The 23,521-nt window shown below is 57.1% G+C and overlaps 1 protein-coding gene across 1 annotated transcript in view; it reads left to right on the top strand.

Moving 5' to 3' along the window:
- Positions 1-22,533, top strand: part of CACNG4 (calcium voltage-gated channel auxiliary subunit gamma 4) — a 54,896-nt gene extending 32,363 nt beyond the window's left edge. Inside the window, exons 2-4 of the mRNA XM_016143698.2 lie at positions 13,581-13,664; positions 19,139-19,279; positions 19,650-22,533. Of these exons, the coding sequence (XP_015999184.2) occupies positions 13,581-13,664; positions 19,139-19,279; positions 19,650-20,188 (764 nt within the window). The 3' untranslated portion in view covers positions 20,189-22,533. The remainder of the gene's footprint in view (positions 1-13,580; positions 13,665-19,138; positions 19,280-19,649) is intronic.
- Positions 22,534-23,521: the final 988 nt, after the last annotated feature.

Below are 23,521 nucleotides of genomic sequence, written 5' to 3'. Positions count from 1 at the left end.
GCTGTTGGAGCATAACTTCCCAGAGATGTGCAGGGCAGACCTACGGAATGGCCCGCTCTCTGTAGAGAGCTATTTTGCCCTTTGGAGCTTCCTATTCGCTGCTCATTAAAAGAAGAAAAGAAACAAAGAGAAAAAGAAAACCCTGAATCTTGGCACTGAGATTTCATGCAAGCAGCAGTTATCAAGCAGATACAAGGAGAAAAATCACAAGACAATAATTGCACACCCATTTCCCTGTGTCAGGAGAGAAAACAGGCTATTGGTTGGGGAACTCTCCCCGGCTCCATTCAATTACGAAGCTCGGCAGGAAGCCTGGAAAAGCCCAGCCGCACTGCAACGAGAAGGGTCGGAGGAGGCGTCAGGCGGGCGCTGTAGGGGCTCGAAGACCTTGCCAAGTGAGGTGAGGGACGGCGGGAGGCGAGAGAGTGAGGCCAGGGTCCTACCTCTAGCCAAGGGCCAGGGTAGGGTGGACAGGAGCTGGCCTGTGAGGAGGGGGGCTTCTGGGGCCCAAGAGCCATCTCCAAGGTCTTCGCAGCAGGCATTTCTTGAAATGACAGCACTTATGTAGGAGGGGACTGGGTTCAAGGGCCTGGGGCGTTGGCCACCAGCAGGTAAGAAAGCTTTTTCTCATTGGGATGGGGGCAAACCACCTCTCTCTGTGGGGAACCGTCTCCATGCTGGCCACACGCGGTCTCATTTCTTCATTCCTCATGGGAACTGTGTGAGATCCGTGAACATCCCCACTTTGTCTGTTAGCAAACAGAGATGCTCTACGATTAATGACCAGCCCGCCAATGGTTTTCCCAGGCGACTGAGACCTCGAGAGGCTGAAATTCACAGGTCTCGTAGCCTCTACATGGTGGCATGGGAACTGGCATTCAGCATTCTTGTCGCCAGATACAACGTCCCTCCTCTCCCCTGGGTTCTATGGTCTCTTGGGAGCCTGCACCCGGTATTTTTTTTTTTTTTTTTTTTTTGGACCTTGTAAAAGCGTTGCAGACCCGCCCTAAGGAAGGAAGGAAGACCCGGGCTTCGGAGCCCACAGACCTGGGTCGGAATCTCTTTCCCCTAAAGGCGCGGCTGGTTGAGGGTTAAGGTTCGGCTGGTTGAGGGTTAAGGTTCTCCTGGCCGTGGGCACAGAAACCAACTTCTTCTGGCTTGATCTCAAAAGAGGACTTTATTGGAAGGTTCCAAAGGATTGAAGGAGTTTAACAGCCAAGGCTAAGGAAGGGGAGAACCTGCCTCAGTGGTCGGCGTCCCAGACCATTGAAAATACCCCACTTGCGAACTCCCCGACGTCCCTCAGCCCCTGGAGCTCCGTTTCTGACCCCAAATCCAAACTGCTGAGTGAGCATCTGGTCCAGCTCGGGCCAGATGCATGCTTGGATCCCTGGCAGGGAGCAGGCCCGTGCTCTGTGTGAGGGACCCATACCCATTCCACGGGTGCACTGGGGAGGTGCATCAGAGCCTCAGGAGCCGCTTAGTGCCAGGCAGAGGGCCGCCCTCATCTTCTGTCCATGTGTGTCACTGCTCAGCTGTCCAAGCACAAGATCCTTAGAGTTCGGACCTGGAGCAATGCCTCGGTTTTCCAGATTAATGGGTCTCCAGGGTTTCAGTGTATAGAGACAGCATTTGGGGGTGGAAATAGAGCTTTCCTCTAAGAATCCTCCTGCCTAGAGAGGGGGCTTGAAACGGAACCGATTCTAAACAGACCCAGTCCCCTGTCGAACAACAGACCAGAGCCCGGCCCCACTGAAACAGCCCCTGCCGATGACGAGAGTGGCTTCTCCCCTCCACATCCTCCACCGACCTCACTCTAGAGCTGCCCCATTTCAAGGGACACCCCCCTGGGCCTGGAAACTCACCTATACTGGTAGAGGTAGGAGGGGTCTTAGAGATGGAGCTCCCTGCCCACTGCCTGGTTACAGACTAGAGCAGAGGGAGGAGCCATTTTTCCTCTTTAGGTCTGAAACATTGCAAGTTGAGGCCCAACCCTCCTGGAGATAGCTCTCTCCTCTGACTGACAGGGAGTGAGGGGGTGAGGCAGGCTGAGCCCCAGGACCCCACAGACCTCCCCGCCCCGCACGCCTGGCAGCGGCGGGTACTGAGGCTGCCATGGCCCCTCTGACAGCTGCAGGAAGCTGCCAGCTCTGAGCCAAGGTCTAGACGTGTCCCTCCTCACAAGGAGCTCCAGTGTGAGGGGAACGATGAAGGGACAGCTTGTTCATCCTGGGGGGGCGCAGCCTGCAATCTCCCAGGCGGCTGGGCTCCTCTGGGACTAAAATAAGATGCCCAGGGGGGCCCCAGGATGGGGCCTACAAGCCTAACCGGTCAAAGGACACCCCACCAGGCTGGGAATAGAATCGCAGACACGCAGAGCCGAGAGGGACTAGAGCCCCCGACATTGGTCACGAGGGGACTTTTCAGCTTAAGGAACGGTCACAGCGGCACCTCGGAGCTGAGAGCACGGACGCCGGTTCCACTGCAGGGCAGTGCAGGCCACCTCCGTGGTGACCGCAGCCCCCGCCTGCTCCTTGGCAACCTCAGTTCCCCCTCCCCCACGCCCCTACCCGCCCCTGGGCTTTTCCTCTGCCTGGACCCCCCACAGGTCAAACACCACTTACTCCTCAGCTCCTTGGGAGCTGTCCCGGGCACCCCATCCGGCACTTATCCTTAATTCTCTGAAACGGCGGGAACCTGCCATGTCCCCCGCCCCGCACAGTGCATGCCTCTGCTGTCATGTCCTCAGGGGACGTGGGCCCTCACCGCCCCAACTAGGCTACAAGCTCTTGCCGGACCCGTGTCTTTGGACTCCCACAGGGCCAGGCGTCAGTGAACAAACGCTGGAGTAAACGAAAGAAAAGGGCCGAGTGGATGGACCATGTCCAAAGCCCATAGATACCACAGAAACGACGAGGCATCTCGGTGACGGAGAAAAGAGCCCGCATGACACTTATCCGGCACCGGTGTCATCACGGCCCAGGCTCTGCATCCCCAGCACGCGGCCACAGAGAGGACGCAGAGGGCTCCTCCCCAAACGCCCGGCAGAAAATGGTTCGTCGGAAGGGTCCAGAGGAGCTAAAAACTGCATTCGCACCCTCACCGCCTTATCAGGATTCATCCTTCTCTGATGCTCTGACCAGCGTGGGTCTCCCTGGGCCTCACTTTAACTCTGAAAGATCGGAACAGTATTTCCCCATTTTCCAACTGAGGAGATGTCATCCTGACGGGGGCTGGCGGCCTGGGCCAGGTCCTCCAGGGGCCGGGCTCTGAAGCTCCGGACACCCCCCTTCGGACTTCTCAGTCGCCACTGAATGACTCTAACCAGAAAGCTCTGGGATGCCAGAGACCACATCTGTCTTGTTCCTCACTGGTATTATTATTTCCGCAGCAATAGAAATACGCCAAAATGTATAATGTCTTAAACAAAGGGCACGTGGACGTACAGCCCACGTAGCCGTGCGGACTGGGCGGTCCCCTTCGTGGTGGCTTTTCCCCACAACGGCGTTCGGGCCAGGCCCTTTCTGTCTTCTGGCTCGATCATGCCCTGCGGCCGGTGGGGGAGGCTGTGGAGTTGGAGGAGACGCGCCCCGCTTGGAGAAGTGTCCGGGAAGGGCACACATCCCTTCTGCTCCGACTTCATTCGACAGCTCTGTCACCGGGCCACATCGAACTGCCAAGGGAGCGGAGAAACACAGTGCAGCCATGTGCCCGGTGGGAAGGGGACGTGAGTTTCCATTGAGCAAATAGTCTGCTGCGTCCGAGTCCCCAGCGCGAGCACTTAGCAGGTACTCGATAAACGTAAATTGGGTGAAGGAATTGAAGGTCATTCATTGTGGCTCAACGCCGTCTCGCGGAGAGCCAGGGACAAGCCGGGGAGCGAGGGCTCCCCCAGGAGTGTCCGGCCCCGCCCGCGCCGCCTCTCCGCGTCTGCAGTCTCTACCCGACAGCCTGCCACCCAGCAGCTGGAGACGGGCCAGCCGTGGGAGGACTCCGGAGGGTGCCAATTGGGAAATCATAGCTATTAGGAGGATCTTTTGGAGACAGGCATGGAAGTGGAAGAATTAGGAGGTGGGGGGGTTACGGGGAGCGGGGAGCAGGGCAGGGTTAAGAGCTCAGTGGGTGGGGGTGGGGGGAAGCGTGGAGCCTGGGTTTGTTGACGGCAGCTCGGCACGGTGGCCTGGATGCCTGACGGAGCATCCGCTGTGTTACGGACTAAATTGTGGCCGCTCCGATTCTTATTTTGAAGTCTGTGGTCAGACTGCGACCTTATTTGGAATATGGGTCTTTATGGAAATAATCAAGCGAAAATGGGGACACCAGAGTGGACCCAGGATGACCAGTGTCCTTGCGAAAGGGGGGAATGTAGAGACGGGCACACGCGGAGGGAGAACGGCATGCGAAGGCAGAAACCGAGGCGATGCTTCCACGCGCCAAGGGACACCAGCGGCCGCCGGCAAACCACGGGGGCCCGGAACGGGGCCTCCCTCAGAACCCGTGCAAGGAACCGACTCTGCCACCGGGGGCCCGGAACGGAGCCTCCCTCAGAACCCGTGCAAGGAACCGACTCTGCCCACACCTTGATCTTGGACTTGGCCTCCAGACCTGCGAGACGTTGTTAAGCCACCCAGGGTGTGGGACTTTGTTACGGGAGCCCTAGAAACGAATGCACCCTGCCTCTCTGCTCTGAATGGTCTGAGCTCAGCCGCCTGCATCCCGACCTCCGGTCCATCCTCTGCAGACACAGCTAAGAGACAAGAACTGGGGTCTCCCCAAACCCGAGCACGCCGCCTGCCGTCACCTGGACTGCCTTTCTTCTTCTCATACCTCCTCGCCGCCCTCCTCCCGTGCAGCTCCCTTCAGCAGTGGCCGCTGCCCGACCAGGGCCTTGTAATCCTAAGTCACCCCCAGGGAGACTGTACAGTCAAGTCCCATGTCAGGCTGCCATGCGAGACCCCCACCCTTGGCCTCTGCACCCCAGCGCTGCTCCCTACCCACGCCTCTGAGTCTAAGGCACAAGGCCGGCCTACCTGGGCGCTTGGCCCCCGTGTGCCCGTCACTTGCACAGTGGGGTCCCCTCCATCATACCGCCACCTCGCAGAAACCCTGCCCTTGCGCCCACCCCCAGCCCGCCCTGACCACTCGCTGTCCTCACAGGTGTGGGACCCCGGACTGCCATCTCCCTGTTTGGGCAGCTCCACCTCCAGTGAAAGGCTATCCAGCCTCAAATATCAGCCAGTACCCCCAGCCCAAGAGTCTGGGAAAAGAAGTCTTCCTACCAATAAAGAGTGGCGGGCACCCACGCCTCCCCATCACGCTCCAGCCAATCAGAACTACTCCTAGCCTTGATGGCGCGCTGTGTCCCGCCTCCAGAATATGAGAGGTCAGGGCACGGAGTCTGGAGCCTGGTGGCCTGGCTTCAAATCCTGCCTGGGAAACCTAGGCACAAATCCTACCTACTTCATAGTGCTAGGATGAAGATGCAGTGAGCTAATAAACTCCAGTTGCTCAAGAACAGTGCCCGGCACACAACAGACGCTAAGTAAATCCCTGCTATTATTCGTATTGTGAGGATAACACTCTTCCCCACCCCCTCACCTGTGATCCTGGCCCAAACGCTGCCACCCCTCAGTTCTCCACCTCCTCCACCAAGTCCTGGGTCCTTTCTGGAAACAGCCGTCCAGGCCTGCTAGGCTGCTCCCGCCCTTCCTGGGTGAGGTTCGGGCCAGGGGAGGGGGCTGGGCTCACAGATAAGCAGCCCTAGGAAAACGTGGGAAGAGAAGCTCTTCCGGGAGGTGATTGGCAGCAGGACAGGATGCTCTTCCCACACACCCCACTCTGAGATAAGGACTTGGTTCATCGGGTCCTTGGACCATGACAGTGACCAGCATACAATGACCTGATTCCCGGTAGGAGGCGGCCACTTCAAATTATTATAAAGTTCACGCTGATAGTTCTTTGGAAATATAAATGTCATTTGATGATTTACCAACACATACGATGATTCACACGAAGCCGGTGGAAGGTTGGGCCCTCGTGTGGTCCACCCTCACCTCCTTCCCCGGTGTGGGCAGCCTCCGTCAGCAGCTGGGCCTCGTCCCGGCGTTTCCACTCCTTGTATTGACCAGGGGGGCCGGGATGAGGGTGATGTCCTGAAATCACGTGTCTGAGTGACCCCGCAGGGGTATCTGTTCCCAGATGTGGGCCCCACACCCGCCTGAGCCCCCAACCTCAGCTTTGAGCGCGGCCACAGGCTCAGAACAGGGACTCATGCTCTAAAACACCTCCCGTGCCCGTCTGCCCACCTGAAAAGATGCCGACAGTCATTTATTTTATCTTCTCGTATTGTCGGTTCCCTGCCCCCCTGGAACGGGAGCGTAGGCCGATGCCTAACTCAGACCTGCAGCCCCAGCGCCTGGCAGGTGTGTGCTCAGCGCAGGTACCGTCGGGGAAGGGACGGCGGGGAGAAGCGCCGCTCGGCACCCTCTCCGTCGGCTCCCCGTTCTGCGCATTCACATCCAGCCTGTCCCTGAGCTGAAAGGGGCCTTGCCAGGCCTCCTTCCCGCAACAGCTCTGCCAGTCCAAAGCTGCCTTTTCCGAGGCCTGCTGTTGGGAAGCTGTTTTCTTGAACCCAGCGCTCTTGGTTGCTGTCTGGCTTTCACTTCGTGGTTTGTCTTGAGGAGGAAGACCAGAGGCCTTCCTAACTGCATCAGACCCCCTTCCTGCGTGCAAAGAACACGATGGGCTGTCAAGAAGCTGGATTCCAGGGGCAGCTGCTGGGCATCCCTGGAGCCTCTTTTTTAAAATGGAGCAAAGAAGACTTTCCTTTATGGCGGAAGGGAGAATGCCTGCCGGTTCAGAGCTGGGCCTCTGCAGTGGGGCTTGTGAAAGCAGTTCTTTCAACATCTCTAAGCCTCTTTCTTCCGTCTTCAAAGGAGCATTATTAAAAAAAAGACGAAGCGGGCCGATGCGGCGAACGTGCTCAGCACACCGGCTTTCATCCCTGCCCGAGCCAGGGGTTGCACGCAGGTGGTGTATCTTGGGTGGCCATCCTACAGAGCGGGCACGGGGGAGGGCCTGGGGACAGCGAGGCCGAGACGGAGGCAGAGCAGTGCAAGCGCGTCCCTGAGTGGATGAGCATCCTTTGGCTCCGTCCTGCTGGGACCCGCCCCCCCGGAAGCAGGTAGAACGGGCCTAAGGATGGAGGTGGGAACATTTATCCAGCAGCTCCCATCCTCTAGGTTACCCGGTGGAAGCGGGGCGGGGCGAACCCCTCGAGCTTCCAGTTCTACCTGCGCACGCGCAGTACAGTTCCCCTGGGCAACCAATCCAGTTACCTGGGCAAAAAGCAAGAAGTCACTGGTGCCGCCGAGTGGAGGCGTCAGCAGGGGACATGTGCACGGAGCGCGGAGCCAGCTGCGGCATCAGTGAATGGGGGGAGTAACAGGGGGCAGAGGAGCATGAGTTGGGGCAAAGGGCGTCCGTACGCTGTCAGTAGGTGTCCGCTGCAGCTGCTGGTGTTGACGAGTGTCAAATGAACCAGCGCTTACGAAGACGCTTTGCAAACGGTAAAGGATCATGTGACTTATCACCATTATTACTGAGTCGCCCTCTCACATTCTTTGCTCCAGGATTCCCTTAGTTACGACAGACCTCTCAGGTGGCCCATCGTGGAGGCTGAGGTCAGACGCTGGCACCCCTGAAATGACTCGAAGGGTGACCGGCTCATCCTGGTCCGCAGGGAGCTTTCCTGGTTTTAGCATCAGAAGTCCTACGTCCCAGTACCCCGAGAGCTGGGGGCCAGTCATCCTAGCTGTAGATCAGGGCGTGACCGTCACAGCCCAGAGAGAGGACAATGAGATCACTCGTGCTCTAGAGGCTCAAATGCAGCCGGCACACCTGCCAGGCACCGCGATTCCCACCTCACTCACTTGCTCCCACCGTGGACCTGTGGCCGTTTCGAACACACCAGCACATCTTCACTTAGAATCAAGGGTTCGGTTCCTGTTCTTTCTTTTAATAAGCCTTATTGGTTCCTTTCCAGACATCATAGAAAACTCAGAAAATACAGAAAAGAAATGGGAAAGAGAACATTTCAATTCACTCACAACCCTACCGCCCAGAAATAATACACTGCAGACATTTTAGGATATTTCTTTCCTGATGCTTCCTCTGCCTATAGAAATACCTTTAACAAAAGTGGTTCATGGATTATGCGGCTGAATGGCTATCTTGGTCCATGGGCACACTCCTATACCTTTTCTCTGGGAAACAGTCCTAGAACCTCAGGGCAGGCGGGGCTCCCTCTGACCCAGTTCCCGAGTTTTGTGGATGAAGAAATAACGCGCCCGGAACCACGCGACTAATGAAGCCTCTTCTCACCAGTGGTTTCCTGGCCACCGAGTCTCTGAGCGCACAGGCCAGCGACCTCAGACTCCAAGTGCCTCAGTATTCCCGCAGTGTGGCCAGGCCAGGATCTCAGAATTAACTGCCCTAAAAATCACTTAATAGACATGTAACACAGCAGGTGGGGCCCGTTCACCGAGAGAGAACACACGCAGAGTGGGCAGGAAATGGCCTTCTCTCGTGCTCCTCACATCGACCATTAATTTTCTCCCCATTCAATGCCTCAGGCCAATGCTATCGAAATTAAATCGGACAGGGATAAATGTGAAGTCCCCAGGACCAGACACTCCACTCAACAAAAACAGGTTCGGATTGGTGAGGCAGCCCTTGTGAAAAAGTCCTGGGAGACCAAGTCGGCAAAAACACCGGGTCCCATTAACAGAAGCATGGGGCCCAGAGAAGAGGAGGGGATGGTGCCGCTGGGCTCTGGGCTGGTTGGTCCCAGCCCAGAATGGTGGTCTCGGTGGTGGGTGCTGTGTTTCTGGGAGAGTTGGGAGCTGATGCAGAGGAGGGGCCAGGCCGGAGAAGGATCTTGGTACCATCAAAAAAGGAATGGTTGGAGGAACTAAAAATGTTGGACATTCATTTAGAGGGCGTTTCCAAATTCTTGACCGTATGGGCAAGAAGCAGTCTTTTTCACTCTCTGTGTACCACTTCCCTAGACTGGGGGTGGAGGTCAGGTTGGGGGCGTGCGGTCAGGCTTCCAGCCTTTTAATAAGGTCTGGCCAGGGAAGGCATCTGGTCCCAGCTATTGGCAGCCTGTTAGTCACCTTTTTTCCTCACCCACAAATCTTGGACAGCTGAAAAAAAAAGTTTGTGCTTCCATCCCATTAGACACAATTTCTTTCTTCCATGATTTGAAAGGTTGACACATGATTGAAAGAATTTTTTTTCCCCCAAAAGGGTTTATAAATACCACCCGTGGATGAAGTTTTGTGGAGGCAGGTGTCCTTTCAGGAACTTAAAAGCTGTTTGAAAAATGGAATGATGTGGGAGGTGGCGAGGTCCCCATCCCTGGCAGCTCCCAAACAGGAGGTACTGGTTAAAGGATCCGGTCGACTGGCAACGTCGCTTTGGAGGCCTAATCCTGAAAGACTGCATGAGTTTCCTTGAAGCGCTCTCAGCAAGACGATGCTTTTGCAGATGCTCAGTAAACATGGCCTCTCAGATACCACCCACGGGCTTTGTAGCTGACAGAGAAGCAGGAAGGCCTAACGCGGCTGTGAGTGGGGCCGCTTTCACCTGCTGCAGGGCTGGGCCCCAGCGAAGAGGCAGGATGTACTTCCTCTCACACAACAACCAGCAACGCGCCTGCAATTGTTTCCCAGAGCTGCCATAGCAAATCACCACAAAGCGGAGGGGTTTAGGACAATAGAAATTGATTGTCTCACAGTGCTGGAGGCCAGAAACCCAAAATCAAAGTATCAGGAGGGCCACGCTCCCTCCGAGACTGGGTGGAATCCTTCCTCGCCCCTTCCTAGCTCTTGGCGGTCGCCAGCACTCCTGAGAACCCCTCGGCTTGTAGAAACATCACTCCAGTCTCTGCCTGTCTTCACATGGCCTCCTCCCCTGTGTGTCTGTCTGCATTTCCTGCGTATTATAAGGAAACGAATTATTAGATTCAGCGGCCACCCTCGTTCAATGTGACTTCATCTTAAAACTTAAATTGTATCTTCAACACCCTGTTTCCGAGCAAGGTCACATTCTCAGGTACCAAGACTTAAACATACCTTTTGGGTTGGACATGATTCAAACCTACAACAACACCCATTCTTTTAGTCTGTGCAGATGATCTTGGTGCAGAAGGAAGAAGGGAGAGAAGAAAGGAAAGGTAAGGGGTCCACTAGTGGAGGAGTGTCCGCACAGTGCACGTAGTCGGTGTATCCTGGAGCATAATTCTTTATGGGGAGACCCATAGTATGTACATGCAGCCCCAAGAAAGGGTGCGTCTATTTCAATGATACGGTTGAATTGATAAACGATAACTCTGGAAGGCTACGAAGCCACTAAAAAGAATGTGTTAACAATGAGTTATTATTTTGGACAGTAATTTCTATTTTCAATTTCCGTCTAATATAAAACAGCATCCTCAATGTGGAGTGGAGGTTAGCAAAATATATCGCAGAAGCACTTGGAACAAACATGTCTCTATGCGAGCTAATATTTCAAAACCTGAGTTTTATTTTCAGGCTGAACAGATAAATATATGGTTTCTCATTTTTGTCAGAGAACATTTTTCTTTTCACATTATCGGTGTTGGAACAAACTTTATTTCCCTAGTATCTATGCTATTTATTTCCTTGTGAGATTTTCAGCAACTATTGGATTATTCACTTATTATTATTTTATTTAAAAACAAACAAGTTTTTAAAAAGTCAGATCGATAGGTATTGACCTGGAGAGATGTTTGTACATATTGTTAAGAAAAAAACCAGGTGATAAAGTATAGTATATAATTCCATCTTAAAGACTGCATGCGGTCAGGCTTCCAGCCTCTTAATAAGGGATAAAGCTGTCCTCAAAACAAGTTCGTCAGTCCCTTTTAAAACTAAACATGCGACTGTCATATGACCCAGCAGTCGCACTCCTGGGCATTTATCTCAGACAAATGAAAATTTAAGTTTACCCAAAACTCTGCACATGAATGGCTCTAACGGCGTATTCGGGATAGCTGGAAACCACAGGTGTAACAGCTGGAAACAATCCAGATGTCACCGACTGGGGTACAGCCACGCCACGGAATAGTGCTCTGCAGCTAGAAGGAACAACCTGTTGATCCATCGACGACTTGGATGAAACTCAGAGGAATTATGCCGAGTGAAAAGAGCCAATCTCAGAGGGTCCCAGCTGCGGGATGCCATTTATAGAACATGCTTGAAATGACAAAACTGTACAAATGGAGAACATCCCAGTGGTTGCCATAGGCCAAGGCGGGGCTAGGGGGCGGGAGGAGGTGGTGTGAGTATAAAAGGACACACGGGGGTCCTCCTGGGGGTGGAGAGGCTCTGTGTCTTGACTGTGGCCATGTCAGTATCTGGTCGCAATGCGATGAGGATGGAGACACTGGGTAATGGTACCGATTTACAACGGTGTGTAAATCTGTGATTACCTCCAAGTAAGAAGTTTAAATTTTTTAGAAAATAGGAAGATGTGGAAAGATTCACAGCAGACTATTGACCCTGGGAAACGCGTCTGAAGAGAGATTATTTACTATTCACCCTCTTACTGTTCAGCTTGTTGCAACAAGCATGTGTGACTCGGCGACTGTGTCTAGATCCATAAAGGAGCCCCGGAAATGTGTGCGGGACAGGGAGGAGTGGCGGAAAGCTCTCCCGAGTGCGCCCCGGCCTGGAAACGCTTGCTCTTTATCTGGGGTGTGGGATCTGCGGGGGCGGGGGGAGAGCGTGGCCGGCCCACTCCAGCCTCCATGCCCTCCCGCCCTGGCCATCCCGCCCCCAGCCTGCCCTGGCGCACTTCCCCCTTGAACACAAACACTTATGATTTTCCACCAACTCAACCACTCACAAAAGAGGAAAGGGCCCGCAGAGCAAGGAGCAGGTGCTTTCTGGGTCAGAAAGCAGCAAACCCTGCCCTGAGCCGTCGCCGTGGGCCGAGAACCACCTAAGTGCTTCTTACTTATTCTCTCACGCACATCTCCCGCGATCCTTAGGAGATAAGGCCTATGGTCATCCCTGTTCCACAGATGAGGACACTGAGGCAGGTAACAGTTGCTCGTGCTTAACCTGGCGCAGAGAACAATGTCGAAGCATCTGGCACTCAAGGCATCAAGCTCTGAGACCCTCATCTGTCCTTGACCATCCATGACCAAGCTCAGCCCACCCACCAATGGTCCTCAAGGCCCGTGGGCCTTCAGGAGGAAGCAGGGGTCCTTACCCAGCACCCCACTTCTCTGGAGGCAGCAGCTAAGGAAGCAGAACAGGGGGAAAGCTTGGGCGGGCAGCCAGTAAGCCAGCTAATTGGTAAGGCTGGAAGAGCAGCGCGCCCCAGCCTGTCAGAGACCACTCCCCACTGGAAGCGCCTGGAGATGGGCGTTGGGGCGGCGCAGGCCCTGCTTCCAGCTTGGCCTGAGGTCAGTCTGGGCTGCAGGGGCCAGCAGGACGCTTGGCTGCGGCAGCTGCAGCACAAGAATCCGCCCCAGCTGGAAGTAGTCCCGGCCTGGCTGTGCCGAGCCGTCAAGGTGAGCTCCTTGCGAGAGCAGGGACGCCGACCTGGCTGCGAGGGGCTAGGCTGGCAGCGCAGGGCGCCGGCCCTATGCCTGTGTCCAGGCCTGCGCTGGGCATTCCCAGACTGCAGGGGAGCAGGCGCTGGGAGAGTCGGATGGAAATTTCTGGAAGAGAGAACCGGCCTGTCCTCTTGCAGTTAGTTACTGCACTAACCGGAGTGTCCTGCCTTCTACCGGAGAGCACTACCTCTCAGAGCAGGCGGGAGCTGCCTCGTTCTCTCAGGAATGTCTCCTGCTCCAGGTTCTCTTCCTTCCATCGGGCTGCCCGCTGTGTGCCCCTTAGGGGGGCAGCGCACCACGACTGCATTTGAGGAAGAGGGAAAGACACAGGCAGACGCCTGGGGACAAGTTCCCTCCTGACATCCCTGACCCATCGCCCCCTGATTCGGCCTCCAGCCCCTCTTCGCCCCAGCCCCTCCCCCTACACCGGTCCTTCAAAGTTCCAGTGTCCCTGAACTTCTGACCACTCCCCAGATTCACCCCGCTCTGTCCCTACCCGGTCTTCTCATGGCCCCCTCCTCTGCCTAGAAGGTCCCCTCTGACTGGTGGCAAATTCTTTGCCAGTTCGTGAAGTATGGCTCTGCAGTTTCCTGGACTGCACTTCCTGCTTGCCCAGGACAGTTCTGCTTGAGGCCCCTTGTCCCTGCATAGTTATTGGTGGTGTGCCCTTTTGCTCATGGGTGATAAAATCGGACGTGGACCCTAAATGATGGGGTCAGCTTTGGGGCACTTAGCCACCGGGCGGTTGTTCCCTTCGCACATGCCTGCCCCCCTCCCCCCCACCACGAGCCGGGGACGCCTGAGCCTGCCGCCTCACTGCGTGCTCAGGGCCTGCACAGAGCCCGGCACATGCGCAGTCACCGGGCCTGGAATGAATGGACGTGTGAACGCAGGGAACGGTAACAACGTTTTTTCCGCTTGTTCCCTCCAGGGATCTATAAAGGGCACTGCTTCCGGATCAATCACTTCCCAGAGGACAACGATTACGACCACGACAGCTCGGAGTATCTCCTTCGTGAGTGTCGAGAATCCTTTGCTTCCTCTGCGTGTGGAGGGGAAGCTGGGTGCTGGGTGGGCAGCGGGAAGGGTGGAGGGGCGCCTTTCTCCGGATGTTCACCTCACTCCCTTTCTGATTCGGGGTCATTAGTTCAGAGGTCGCAGTTTTGTTCAGCACTGCCATGACATGCTGGGTATCCCAGATGAGTTACTTGGCTGATTGATAGGCCCATGCTCGGGGAGACCGATGAGGGTGTGGGCGTCCCGCTCCCCAGCACTGCTGGGCATGGTTAGCTTCAGAGGAGCTGTTCGCTGCAGCTGGGCCCGGGGCCAGGAGGTTAAAGACATAGGCTTGCCCAGGCCAGGCATCCCTGGGGGGCTGCGCCACCGCAAGCACATCGCCCTGCCGGCACTGGACCTGCCCACCTCTCCCCACACACACCCAGCATTCTACTCTCGGAAAATCATGTTAAGTCCTGAGCTAAGACAGCCTCCTGGGTCCCGGGCAGCCTGTGAGAGGAAGCGAGGAAGGCGGCAGAAGCAGCCTCTGCTGCATAGGCCTTAAGTGTTCTCAGCACCAACTGGTGGAGCCACCTCACCTGCCCATGAGCTGCCCCTCGAGCCCCTGCCCTGCCCACGTCCTGTGGCTGGGCTGGCCCCAGAATGGAGCCAGGAAGTCACCGCACATACTGAACCCAAAGGACAAACCCAGCCCCACGCCCTCAATCCAGAGCTCATGCCTGGGCCCGGGACTACCTCCCTGGGAGGAAGGAGGGAGCCGAAGGCCGGGCAGGAGCCTGGAAATGGAAAAAAAAGGCACCACTTCCAAGTCATTTTCCCTTCCAAATTAGCCTAGACACACACAGAGCTGCTCACAGCAGGACCCCCGGGGGCTGGGGCCTGGCTTCCTTTATGGAGAATCGATACCAGCATCCTCAGAGAGAGCACAATTCACTCTGCACCTGCTTATGGATCATTTTTTTTTTTTTTTTCTAAGAGAAAGGATTTCGGTTCTGAGTCATCTGGTGAAATAGAGCAGCATGAGGTTCCCATGGAGCCTGGGGCAGTGTCAGGCTGCTCCGGCCAGGCCCAGAACCTGAAATAATTTAACCGAATCTGCCTCTCCTTCCTCCTCCCCTCACCTTCTCCTCTTCCTCCCACCCGTCCTCTCTTTCTGCTTCCTGGGGCCCAGCACTGAACCAAGCAAATGATATTCCACTGGGTCGCCACAAACAGTTGTGGCGGGTTGCACGCTGCACAATGCGGAGGGTGCCACTTGCAAAGACTATGGCATAAATGACAGCCTTCAACTTGTACAGTGTGTGGCCTGCACAGCCATCCACCTCGGGTGGCCCCTGCTGCTCCGTCCAGCTGGGATGGCTCCACTGAAAACCTACCCACTCACAACCTGCCCTTTCTGCCCCACCCAGGGCAATCAGGCGCCTCAGACGGTTCACGGAGCAGATTTGCCCCACTGACTAATCCTGTGAGGGGGGAGAAGCAAACCATGGGGAACAAGCCACACGCTCTGTGTTTCCCACTTGAACGTACCTGAGGTTACGGGTTTTCGCACTGGTTCTTCCTCTTCATTCCCCTGCCTCTGTCCCTGTCAGGGTCCCCAGAGCTCTAGGATCTCTTTCTAGACTGGTCTCATGACGTATCAGCCCAGAGGTCAGGCGATGTGGCTTCCCGAGGTCCCGGCTGGAAGCAGATGGTGCGCTCAGCAGATGGGTGGACGAAGGGCGTCAGTGCAGGACTATTGACAAGGGTGTGGGCAAGGTCATGGGAAACTTGCAAGGGATGCTGAGCACACAGGGGCGAGCCGCAGAACAAGCCGCACACCCCCGGGCCTGGACAGGTGAGGGAGGTGGAACCCAGAGGAGGGTTGCCGTAAGGACAGTCACCTGGCGGGAGCCGTGGCCTTTATGAAGACTGCAGACACCTGACGCGCAGCCTGCAGGAAGGAAGCCAGGAAAGGAAGTCCCACCTGCATGCTCCTCCAGAGGCCAAGTCAAGGGTGCCCACTGACTCGTCCACGGTGTTAGCCTCCCGGGCCCAGGGCCGGCAGGAGAGAGGGGGACCGAGGATCTGGGGGGCCGCCCCGGAGCGTGCCACGCAGGCGTCGTCCAGTGCAGGCTTCTGCTGTCCTCAGACCGCACCAGCCATGACCCCAGGGAGGGTGAGAAGGCTGAGAGGACTCAGCAGTGATTTCCCCAAATAAAAGGATGGTGACAGCTCAACGGCAATTAAAGCTTATTTGGGAAGGAAATGTTCTCAGATGTACCCTACGAGGAAACCAGCGGGGTCATTAACAAGCCTGGAGATTCCCCAGGAAGAGAAGGGGTGATGGCTTCGGGGCCTGTGAGCTCTGGCTGCCGGTGGAATTGGGGTGGAGGGCAGCACTGACCCTCCGACAGGGAGGGGTTTCGCCACTCAGGGGCTGCAGAAACGGGGAGAATTGGCCCTGAAACCGAGCTCCAGAGTACAGGTCCTATGAACTTGGGGCCCGAGGGAGTAGGCAATGTTCTGGGACAGGCCAAGGTCATGGTCACCAGCCTGTGTTTCCCAGGACACCCTGATCCCTAGTATTCAGTCCTCTAGTCTGTGTCCAGACTATTGATCCCCCAAATATATAGAAGCACGAGAGAGAGAGAGAGAGAGAGAGAGAGAGAGAGAGAGAGAGCGAGCTCTGGGGGCTGATGTTTGCAGGAGACAAGGAATCATGGCAATTCATTTATTCACTTATTTAATAAATAGCAAAGTTTTTGTGGGCCTACTGTGTGCCAAGCACTGGTTTAGGCATGTGGGACACAGTAGCGAACAAAACAGAGCTCGGCCCTCCAGGTGCTGACACTGCGTGGAGAACAGGTGTCGGGGGGCACAGAAGGTTCCGGTGGACTCCCTGTGGGCGAGCCCGCTGGAGTGGCGGCTCAGCTGTCCAGGTGTGGGGCACCGGCCCGGGCAGGTCCACTGTTGTGCTCCTTACACCTTCGACAATTCAAGAACATTTCTGCCCCCAAGCCGTGCATTCTGAAGCCCTCCAGAGAAACCAGGGCTCCCCGATGGGCTTCGGCGATGCCTCTGTGAGGTTGGCAGCTCCACAGACAGGTGGGGCCACAAGGCCACCACCCACGCCTCGCCTGCTCTTTCCCTTCCTCCGGCCTCGCCAGCCCCACGGGCTCCCGAGCGTCTGACCCTGGGCCTGAACCCCTTTTCCAGGTTCCACACTCCCAGTTAGGGGGATGATCTCTGTGCTCAGCCTCACGCTGCTGGTGTCAGGGCTGCTGGGTGTGCCTGCGGGCGAGTTGAAAGGAGGCGCACTGGGCCTTGATCCGGCCACGGGCTGGACACTGACCGCGCTTGCCCCTCAGCGCCGTGGAAACCCAACCTGCGCCATTGCCCACAGTGACCCCGTCTGGCACCTGCACGTCCGGAGCTCCAGAGTGAGCCCATGTGGCAAGGGTCAGGTGCTCACAGGTCTTACCTGGGCGGGATGGATGGCGCTGAGCCAGACCTGACCTCAGCGACCTTGGAGACGCCAGGCTCCCTTCTCTCCGCCCCTCTGAGGGAGCGGTCCGCAGATGGAGGGCATCAGAGGCTTTGCTGGCCTGCAGAGCTCAGAGGACATTTCGGAAGGCCACAGGAAACCTCCCAGAGCCCGCGGCTGTAAGAAGCCCGAGGGAGGAGGAGGAGGTGGCGGAGAGAAGAGCTCCATTTAATGCCCCGAACAAACCCCTCTCTGTGAGGCAGGGGCACACACTGGTGGGCTTACAAAAAGAGGAGACAAATGCTGTCTTCAGAGGCTGAAAGGCCACAAACCAGCTCAGCTGGCTCAGGAGTTTGGTGCCTGCCAGCACTCCTTGACTGTCCCCCGCTGTGGCCGCCAAGGGTCCACCCAGTTAGATTTCTACTGGGCTGGGAAACCTGCTGGCACATCAGGAAGGCTGAGCTTGGGGCTCCTCTTCACGTCCCCCTTCCTTTCCTTTCCTCATGCCCTTCCTCCCAGCTGGGTGCTAAGGACGGGGGACCCACATCCCCAAGCCTCTACGAAGTGCTTTATGAAACCTAATTTCATCGAATTCTCACGTCGATCTTCCTGGGCGGTCTATTCTTTTCCTAGGGCCACCGTGATAAATTACCGCTAGCCGGGTGGCTTAAAACAAAAGGCATCGGCCCCCTCGCAGTGTGGAAGCCGGAAGCCTTCAGTCGGTCCCTGGCGGGGTGTGTGCCCACGAGACCTCGGGGGAGGACGCTTCCTCGCCTCCCCCAGCTTCTGCGGCCCCCCAGGCCTCCTCGACTCGGGGCTGCGTCCCTCCCTTTTCTGCCTCCACCTCCACACAGCATCTCCCTCTCATGTCAGCTTTTCTGCCTCTGCCTCCCCTTCCCGTAAGGGCACTCGCCATGGGACTCGCCCTCATCCAGGGTGGCGTCCTCTCGGAACCTTTAGCATCCTCGTGTCTGCAGAGACCTCTCTTTCAAATAAGCTCACATTCATAGGTACCAATGGTTAGGACTTGGGCCTGTCTCGTGGGGGCCACAATTCAACCCCCCACTGGAAGGTATTACTACCGTCCCCAGGGTGTAAAAGAGAGGACTTTGGTGGTCAGAAGTTAGCTGCCCTGGTCACCCTGCTAGTCCGTGGCAGAGCGAGGGTGCAAATCGAGCTCCGTTAGGCGCCACAGCCCATGCTCATCCCACTCCGTCCGACCACGTCCCCCTCTGCGACCTCACGAGGTCCGGAGCTTCCACGTCCTCGTCCGTCTCCCGGGGGTGATGACAATGATCATGAAAACAAAGGCTGTCACTTAGGAAGTGTGTGCCATGGCCAAGCCTTGCGCTAAGCCCCTTATACGTCCAACACGAACTGTAGGATTATGAATTTCATTCCACGAAATGGGGAAACTCAGTTTTAGAGAGCTGAAGTGACGTGACCAAGGCCACACAGCCGGCACGTCACAGAGCAGGGCCTGCAGCCAGACCCACTCCACGCTGAAGCCGGTGTCCTCAGCCAGCCGCCGGAGGGGCCTCTCACAGACGCTGCCTCTCAGCCTTCTGGAGGCTTCCTGGGGCCGGTGCCCATGAAGGGGTCAGGGGACCATGAGGCGTCATCGGAACGGGAGGCAGTCCAGTGTTTTCATGGCTGTTACTGTGGCCTCCTCGGTGCCCCTGAGGAGCTCTCCTCCCTCCTGGCTGGCAGAAGTGCGACCCACATGCAGGAGAGCCTCTGCGAGACGCGGGCGGTGTGACTCCAGCCCACTTGGCGTCCGGGGGTGTAGGGAGACCCAGCAGGCCTGTGTCCTCACCTGCATTTGGTCCAGCTGCCCCACCAGCCGCAGCTCCCAACGCACCAGGGTCTCCAGGGCCTGATGGGAATGTTCAAAGCCAGGGGGCAGGGCCTCGAGCCCCCCCGGGGCTGCTGGCCAATGCCATGTCGGTGCCCAGGGGGGCGGCGCCTCTCATCACGCTCTCTGCCCCGTCTCCCGCCCCACCCAGGCATCGTGCGCGCCTCCAGCGTCTTCCCCATCCTCAGCACCATCCTGCTCCTGCTCGGCGGGCTCTGCATCGGTGCCGGGAGGTTCTACAGCCGCAAGAACAACATCGTCCTCAGCGCCGGCATCCTCTTCGTGGCTGCAGGTGAGCCGCCCGCTCTGGTCCCCACGGCGCAGAGCTCGCTTCCGGCGGTGGGGGGGGAAGGGGGAGAAGGGTGGGGGGCGGGGCGACAGGCCGTAGGGCGGCTGGATATAAGAAAGGTATAAGAAAGAAGACAACAGCAGCTTCTGGAAGGAAACGGAGGATCTAAGAGCCTATGTTTTGCTGTGCGCCTCGTCTGAACTTCGCACTTCGTTACTCATTCCAAATTGATTAGACAAGTTGGCAGCCGGAATAAAGCCGTTCTCATTAAAGCGGGGAGTGGCCAGCAGCCCCTCCGCCGCTGCCTGCCCCGTCGGGCCGTGGGTCTCACCTCTGCCTCTCTCCTTCCCCCCACCCCCCACTCAACCTTTAGGCCTCAGCAACATCATAGGCATCATCGTCTACATTTCCAGTAACACGGGCGACCCGAGCGACAAGCGCGACGAAGACAAAAAAAACCATTACAACTACGGCTGGTCCTTTTACTTCGGAGCCCTGTCGTTCATCGTGGCCGAGACCGTGGGTGTCCTTGCCGTGAACATTTACATTGAGAAAAACAAAGAGTTGAGATTTAAGACCAAACGGGAGTTCCTCAAGGCCCCGTCCTCGTCCCCCTACGCCAGGATGCCCAGCTACAGGTACCGGCGACGGCGCTCCCGGTCCAGCTCCCGGTCCACGGAGGCCTCGCCCTCCAGAGACACATCGCCGGTGGGCCTGAAGATCGCCGGGGCCATCCCCATGGGCGAGCTGTCCATGTACACGCTGTCCCGGGAGCCCCTCAAGGTGACCACCGCCGCCAGCTACAGCCCCGACCAGGAGGCCGGCTTCCTGCAGGTGCACGACTTCTTCCAGCAGGACCTGAAGGAAGGCTTGCACGTCAGCATGCTGAACCGGCGGACCACCCCCGTGTGACGCGCCCTGTGCCGGCGCCGGCCTCGCCCCACGACGTCTGTCTGGATCCCACACGAGGGTATCGAACCCTTAAGACGGACCCGCAATGGACCAAACGAAGCTTCACCCAACCCGCCCTGGCCTCCGGGTGTGCCACAAGGATGCTGGCTCAGAGGGAAGGGCCGGGAGACCAGAAGCGGAAGGCTGACTTTATCCCCCACAAGGGTGTTTTGATTTTGGTTTCTAAAATCTCCCAGGAGGCCAAGCGCTCTCCTGAGGCTGCCCAGCCTTCGCCAACCCGAGAAAACAAAATCGAGCCATTACCTCTTGCTGGGAACAAATCTTGCCAGAAGGACAGGCTCTCGGGGCCTTCCCTCTCTGCCTAGGTGCCGGTCCGCTGGGAGGGCACTCACTGGGCCCATGGGGGCCTCGGGACACTGGTCAGCTGCTTTTTTAACCATGTCTGGGAGCTGGGAACGTGGACGTCGAAGCTTGCCCCTCCCTCCCTGTCTGTCTGTCTGTCTGTCTGTCTCCCTCTTCGTCAGTGGCCTGTTGTTGAATGAACAGTGTGATCCTAATGAGAAAGGCCCCGTGGCCGACTGTGGCTTTCGCCTTTGTGCCGTCCTGGGGCCAGCTCTCCTTGGCCTGAGAAGACCGAGGGCCGTGGAGGAGTCCACGGAGAAGGAGGCCTTCGCTAGCCTGGGCATGTGGTGAAGGCCAGAATCTGTTGCTGGCTTTCCTATCTGCTCCTGGAAGTTTCTGCCTCCCACAGAAAAGGCAGCACATATTGACTGTACTTGAGAGTCCAGAAGATTCCACGGTCCAGAAGAAAGGTGGCCTCGTGGCCTCTTGCGGTGTCCGGCTCCACTGGCCTGAGAGGCAGCTCCGTCCCTCCCGGAGGAGGGGGGTAGGCAGACAGCCCCCACCCACTGGCATTCACCAACAGGAGCCCAAACTTCTGAGCAAGAAAGGGAGACCCAAGAGTGAATAGCGACCCCCAAAAAATCAGAGAACAAACATCCATTTCCTGTGTGGCTATTAATCATGATTTAATGCAGATTAAATACCAGGAGAGCAAGTTGCATTCACCCCCTCATCACAAAAAAGTACAGCTCCCTCGACTCCCATCATCATAATTTATTCCGCTACCTGAAAGGGCTCAGTGAGGAGGTCTGGAGGAAGGGCCGGGCTCTCTTCCCCTCCTCCTCACGAGAAGGACGTCTTAGCACTTTGGAACCCAGGAGGCGGGTTTTTCCCGTTTGACGTTTTTGGATTTTTTTTTTTTTTCCAACCCTTTTTCCACCTCCGGAGGCCAGCAGAGAAGGTGGAAGCATGTCCGGGTTCAGAAGAAACACTTTCTGGAACATGGGGCTTACCCTCTTTTATATACAACTCGTGCTTTCTAAAAGACACATCCTTTCTTATTTTTTGAGACGTGGTAATCCAACCCCGAGCAGCCGTCTGTGATCCCGGTAGCCGTCGTACTTAGAAGTGACGCGCAAACTCTTACCTCGGCCGCCTGCTCACAGACCCCCCGGGCGGACTCGGCGCCCAGGAGTTCAGTACCGGGTCATGGTTATTGCCATCCTCCTTCCGCCCCACCCGCCCCGTCCCCGGTGGACTGCCCTCGTGTGCTGGCGAGGCGAGGCGTGGCGTGCCGGGCCCCCCTGTGCTTGCTCAGAACCCTTCCTCCCGTCAAGGTTGGCTTTGTGTGGTGGTTTGTCCAAGCATGTACAGCAGTGACCGCTGGAGTGTCAGGGCTCGTGGCCTGCCCCCGCCGTGGGCCTCCCCATCCCGCCGTGCCCCCACCCCGGCCACCTTCACCCCTCCACGCCGTGACGCCATCTTTCCGGGCTAGAAGGAAGGGGGTGAAATCTAGAGACCCGTCGCCCAGCAAGGCCCCGAGACTCTTCCTCTGTCACCTCCAAAAGCAAGGCAGCCTTGCTGTTTCTTCCACATAAGCCACCCCCCCCCACTCCCCTGCTGCCCCAGAAGTTTCCATCATTTCATGGAGAAAGCTGTGTTCCAACGAATCCTACCTCTTGCCCAGCCCTAGGCAGAGAACGCGGAGCCCACTCCAGGGGCCCAGAACATGTAGAAAGAAGCGACAAAGAGCGGGGAGCAGAACCACCTCAGACCCCTGGTCTTCGCAGCCTTTCTCCACCCCACCCCGGACTCTGAGAGGGCCCCTGGTCTTTGGTCTGCCCCCTCCGCCCCCTGGCGTCCCAGCCAGAGCTTGCCCAGGGAAGGGAGAGGAGCAGGCCCCCTGCCGCCTGTCACTCCGAGACCTCGCGCCCGCGGGGCGGGGCGACGCGGTGGCCCGTGCCCGCCCCTCACGGCCTTCCCGCCCCACTCCCCTCCCCCACCAGCCCCTGTGTGTTTTGCCAATTAAGCACCTGTGAATCCTGTACCTACTACTGGTTTTGGATTAGTTGTCTTTTTTTTAATTAAATAAAAACATTTTTAAAACGTCCTCTTCTTGATATGGGGGTGGGGGGAGAGGAAGAGGAGCAGAGCTCCCCTTGGGTCTTTGCAGGCAGTTAGGGTAAACACTGTGGGCCCCCCAGAAGAAGAGGGAGGGAGGGTGGATTCTGAGCTGGTCAGGGCCAGTTTCTCTGGCTTTGGTCCAGGCCACTGGCCACCTCCCTAGCACCACCAGCTGGATTTAAACTTCTAGGTGGTGCTGTCGAGGTTCCTCTTCATAGATGGGCCAGAAGATGGACGGGCCAGCCCCCAGGTGTGGTGTAGGCGTCTGGGCAGCTGAACAAGCCAGGCCTCAGAACCTGCAGGTGGAGGCCGGCCAGACAGAGCCACGGCCTCAGAGGCCCCCAAGCTTCTTGCTGGGACTCACTCTTAAGAAGTCCATAACCAGCCTCCTTTCCCCTCCAAGTTCTGAATGATTAATAGAGGGAACTGTGTTCAAATTGGGAGCTTTATCACTGACAAAGCTGGACAGGAGAATGCGGCCCCAACCAGAGGCCGGATGAGACTGAGCCACCCAATCCCCAGCGGGTGGCTGGCCACCTAGAGGCATGAGGCAAAGAACAGAGGGAACAGAACAGAGGGACCCCTCTGATCGGGGTGATGGCGACGTGCTGCACAGGCCCCGCCGGTCACAATGTAACCCCCCAGTTCAGCCTGGCAGGTGGGAACTGGCTGGACGTCTACCCTTCTCTCCTGGAGGCATGAGGATAATCGGTGTCCCGTAATTCTATCTGACCTGCAGCCCAGGGCACCTTTCCAACCAACGACACATTCTCATCTCCTTTAGGACTAAGACCCTGAGTTTTCCTCCTTCCTGAGAGCCGCCTGCTCCGCTGCCTCTCCTGGAACCAAGAGGCGCCAACTCCTGAG

This window comes from Rousettus aegyptiacus, unplaced genomic scaffold (assembly GCF_014176215.1).
Source record: "Rousettus aegyptiacus isolate mRouAeg1 unplaced genomic scaffold, mRouAeg1.p scaffold_m13_p_6, whole genome shotgun sequence".
Lineage (NCBI taxonomy): Eukaryota > Metazoa > Chordata > Mammalia > Chiroptera > Pteropodidae > Rousettus > Rousettus aegyptiacus.
Note: the sequence above shows the minus strand (reverse complement) of the source record. Positions and strands in the feature narration are given on the sequence as shown.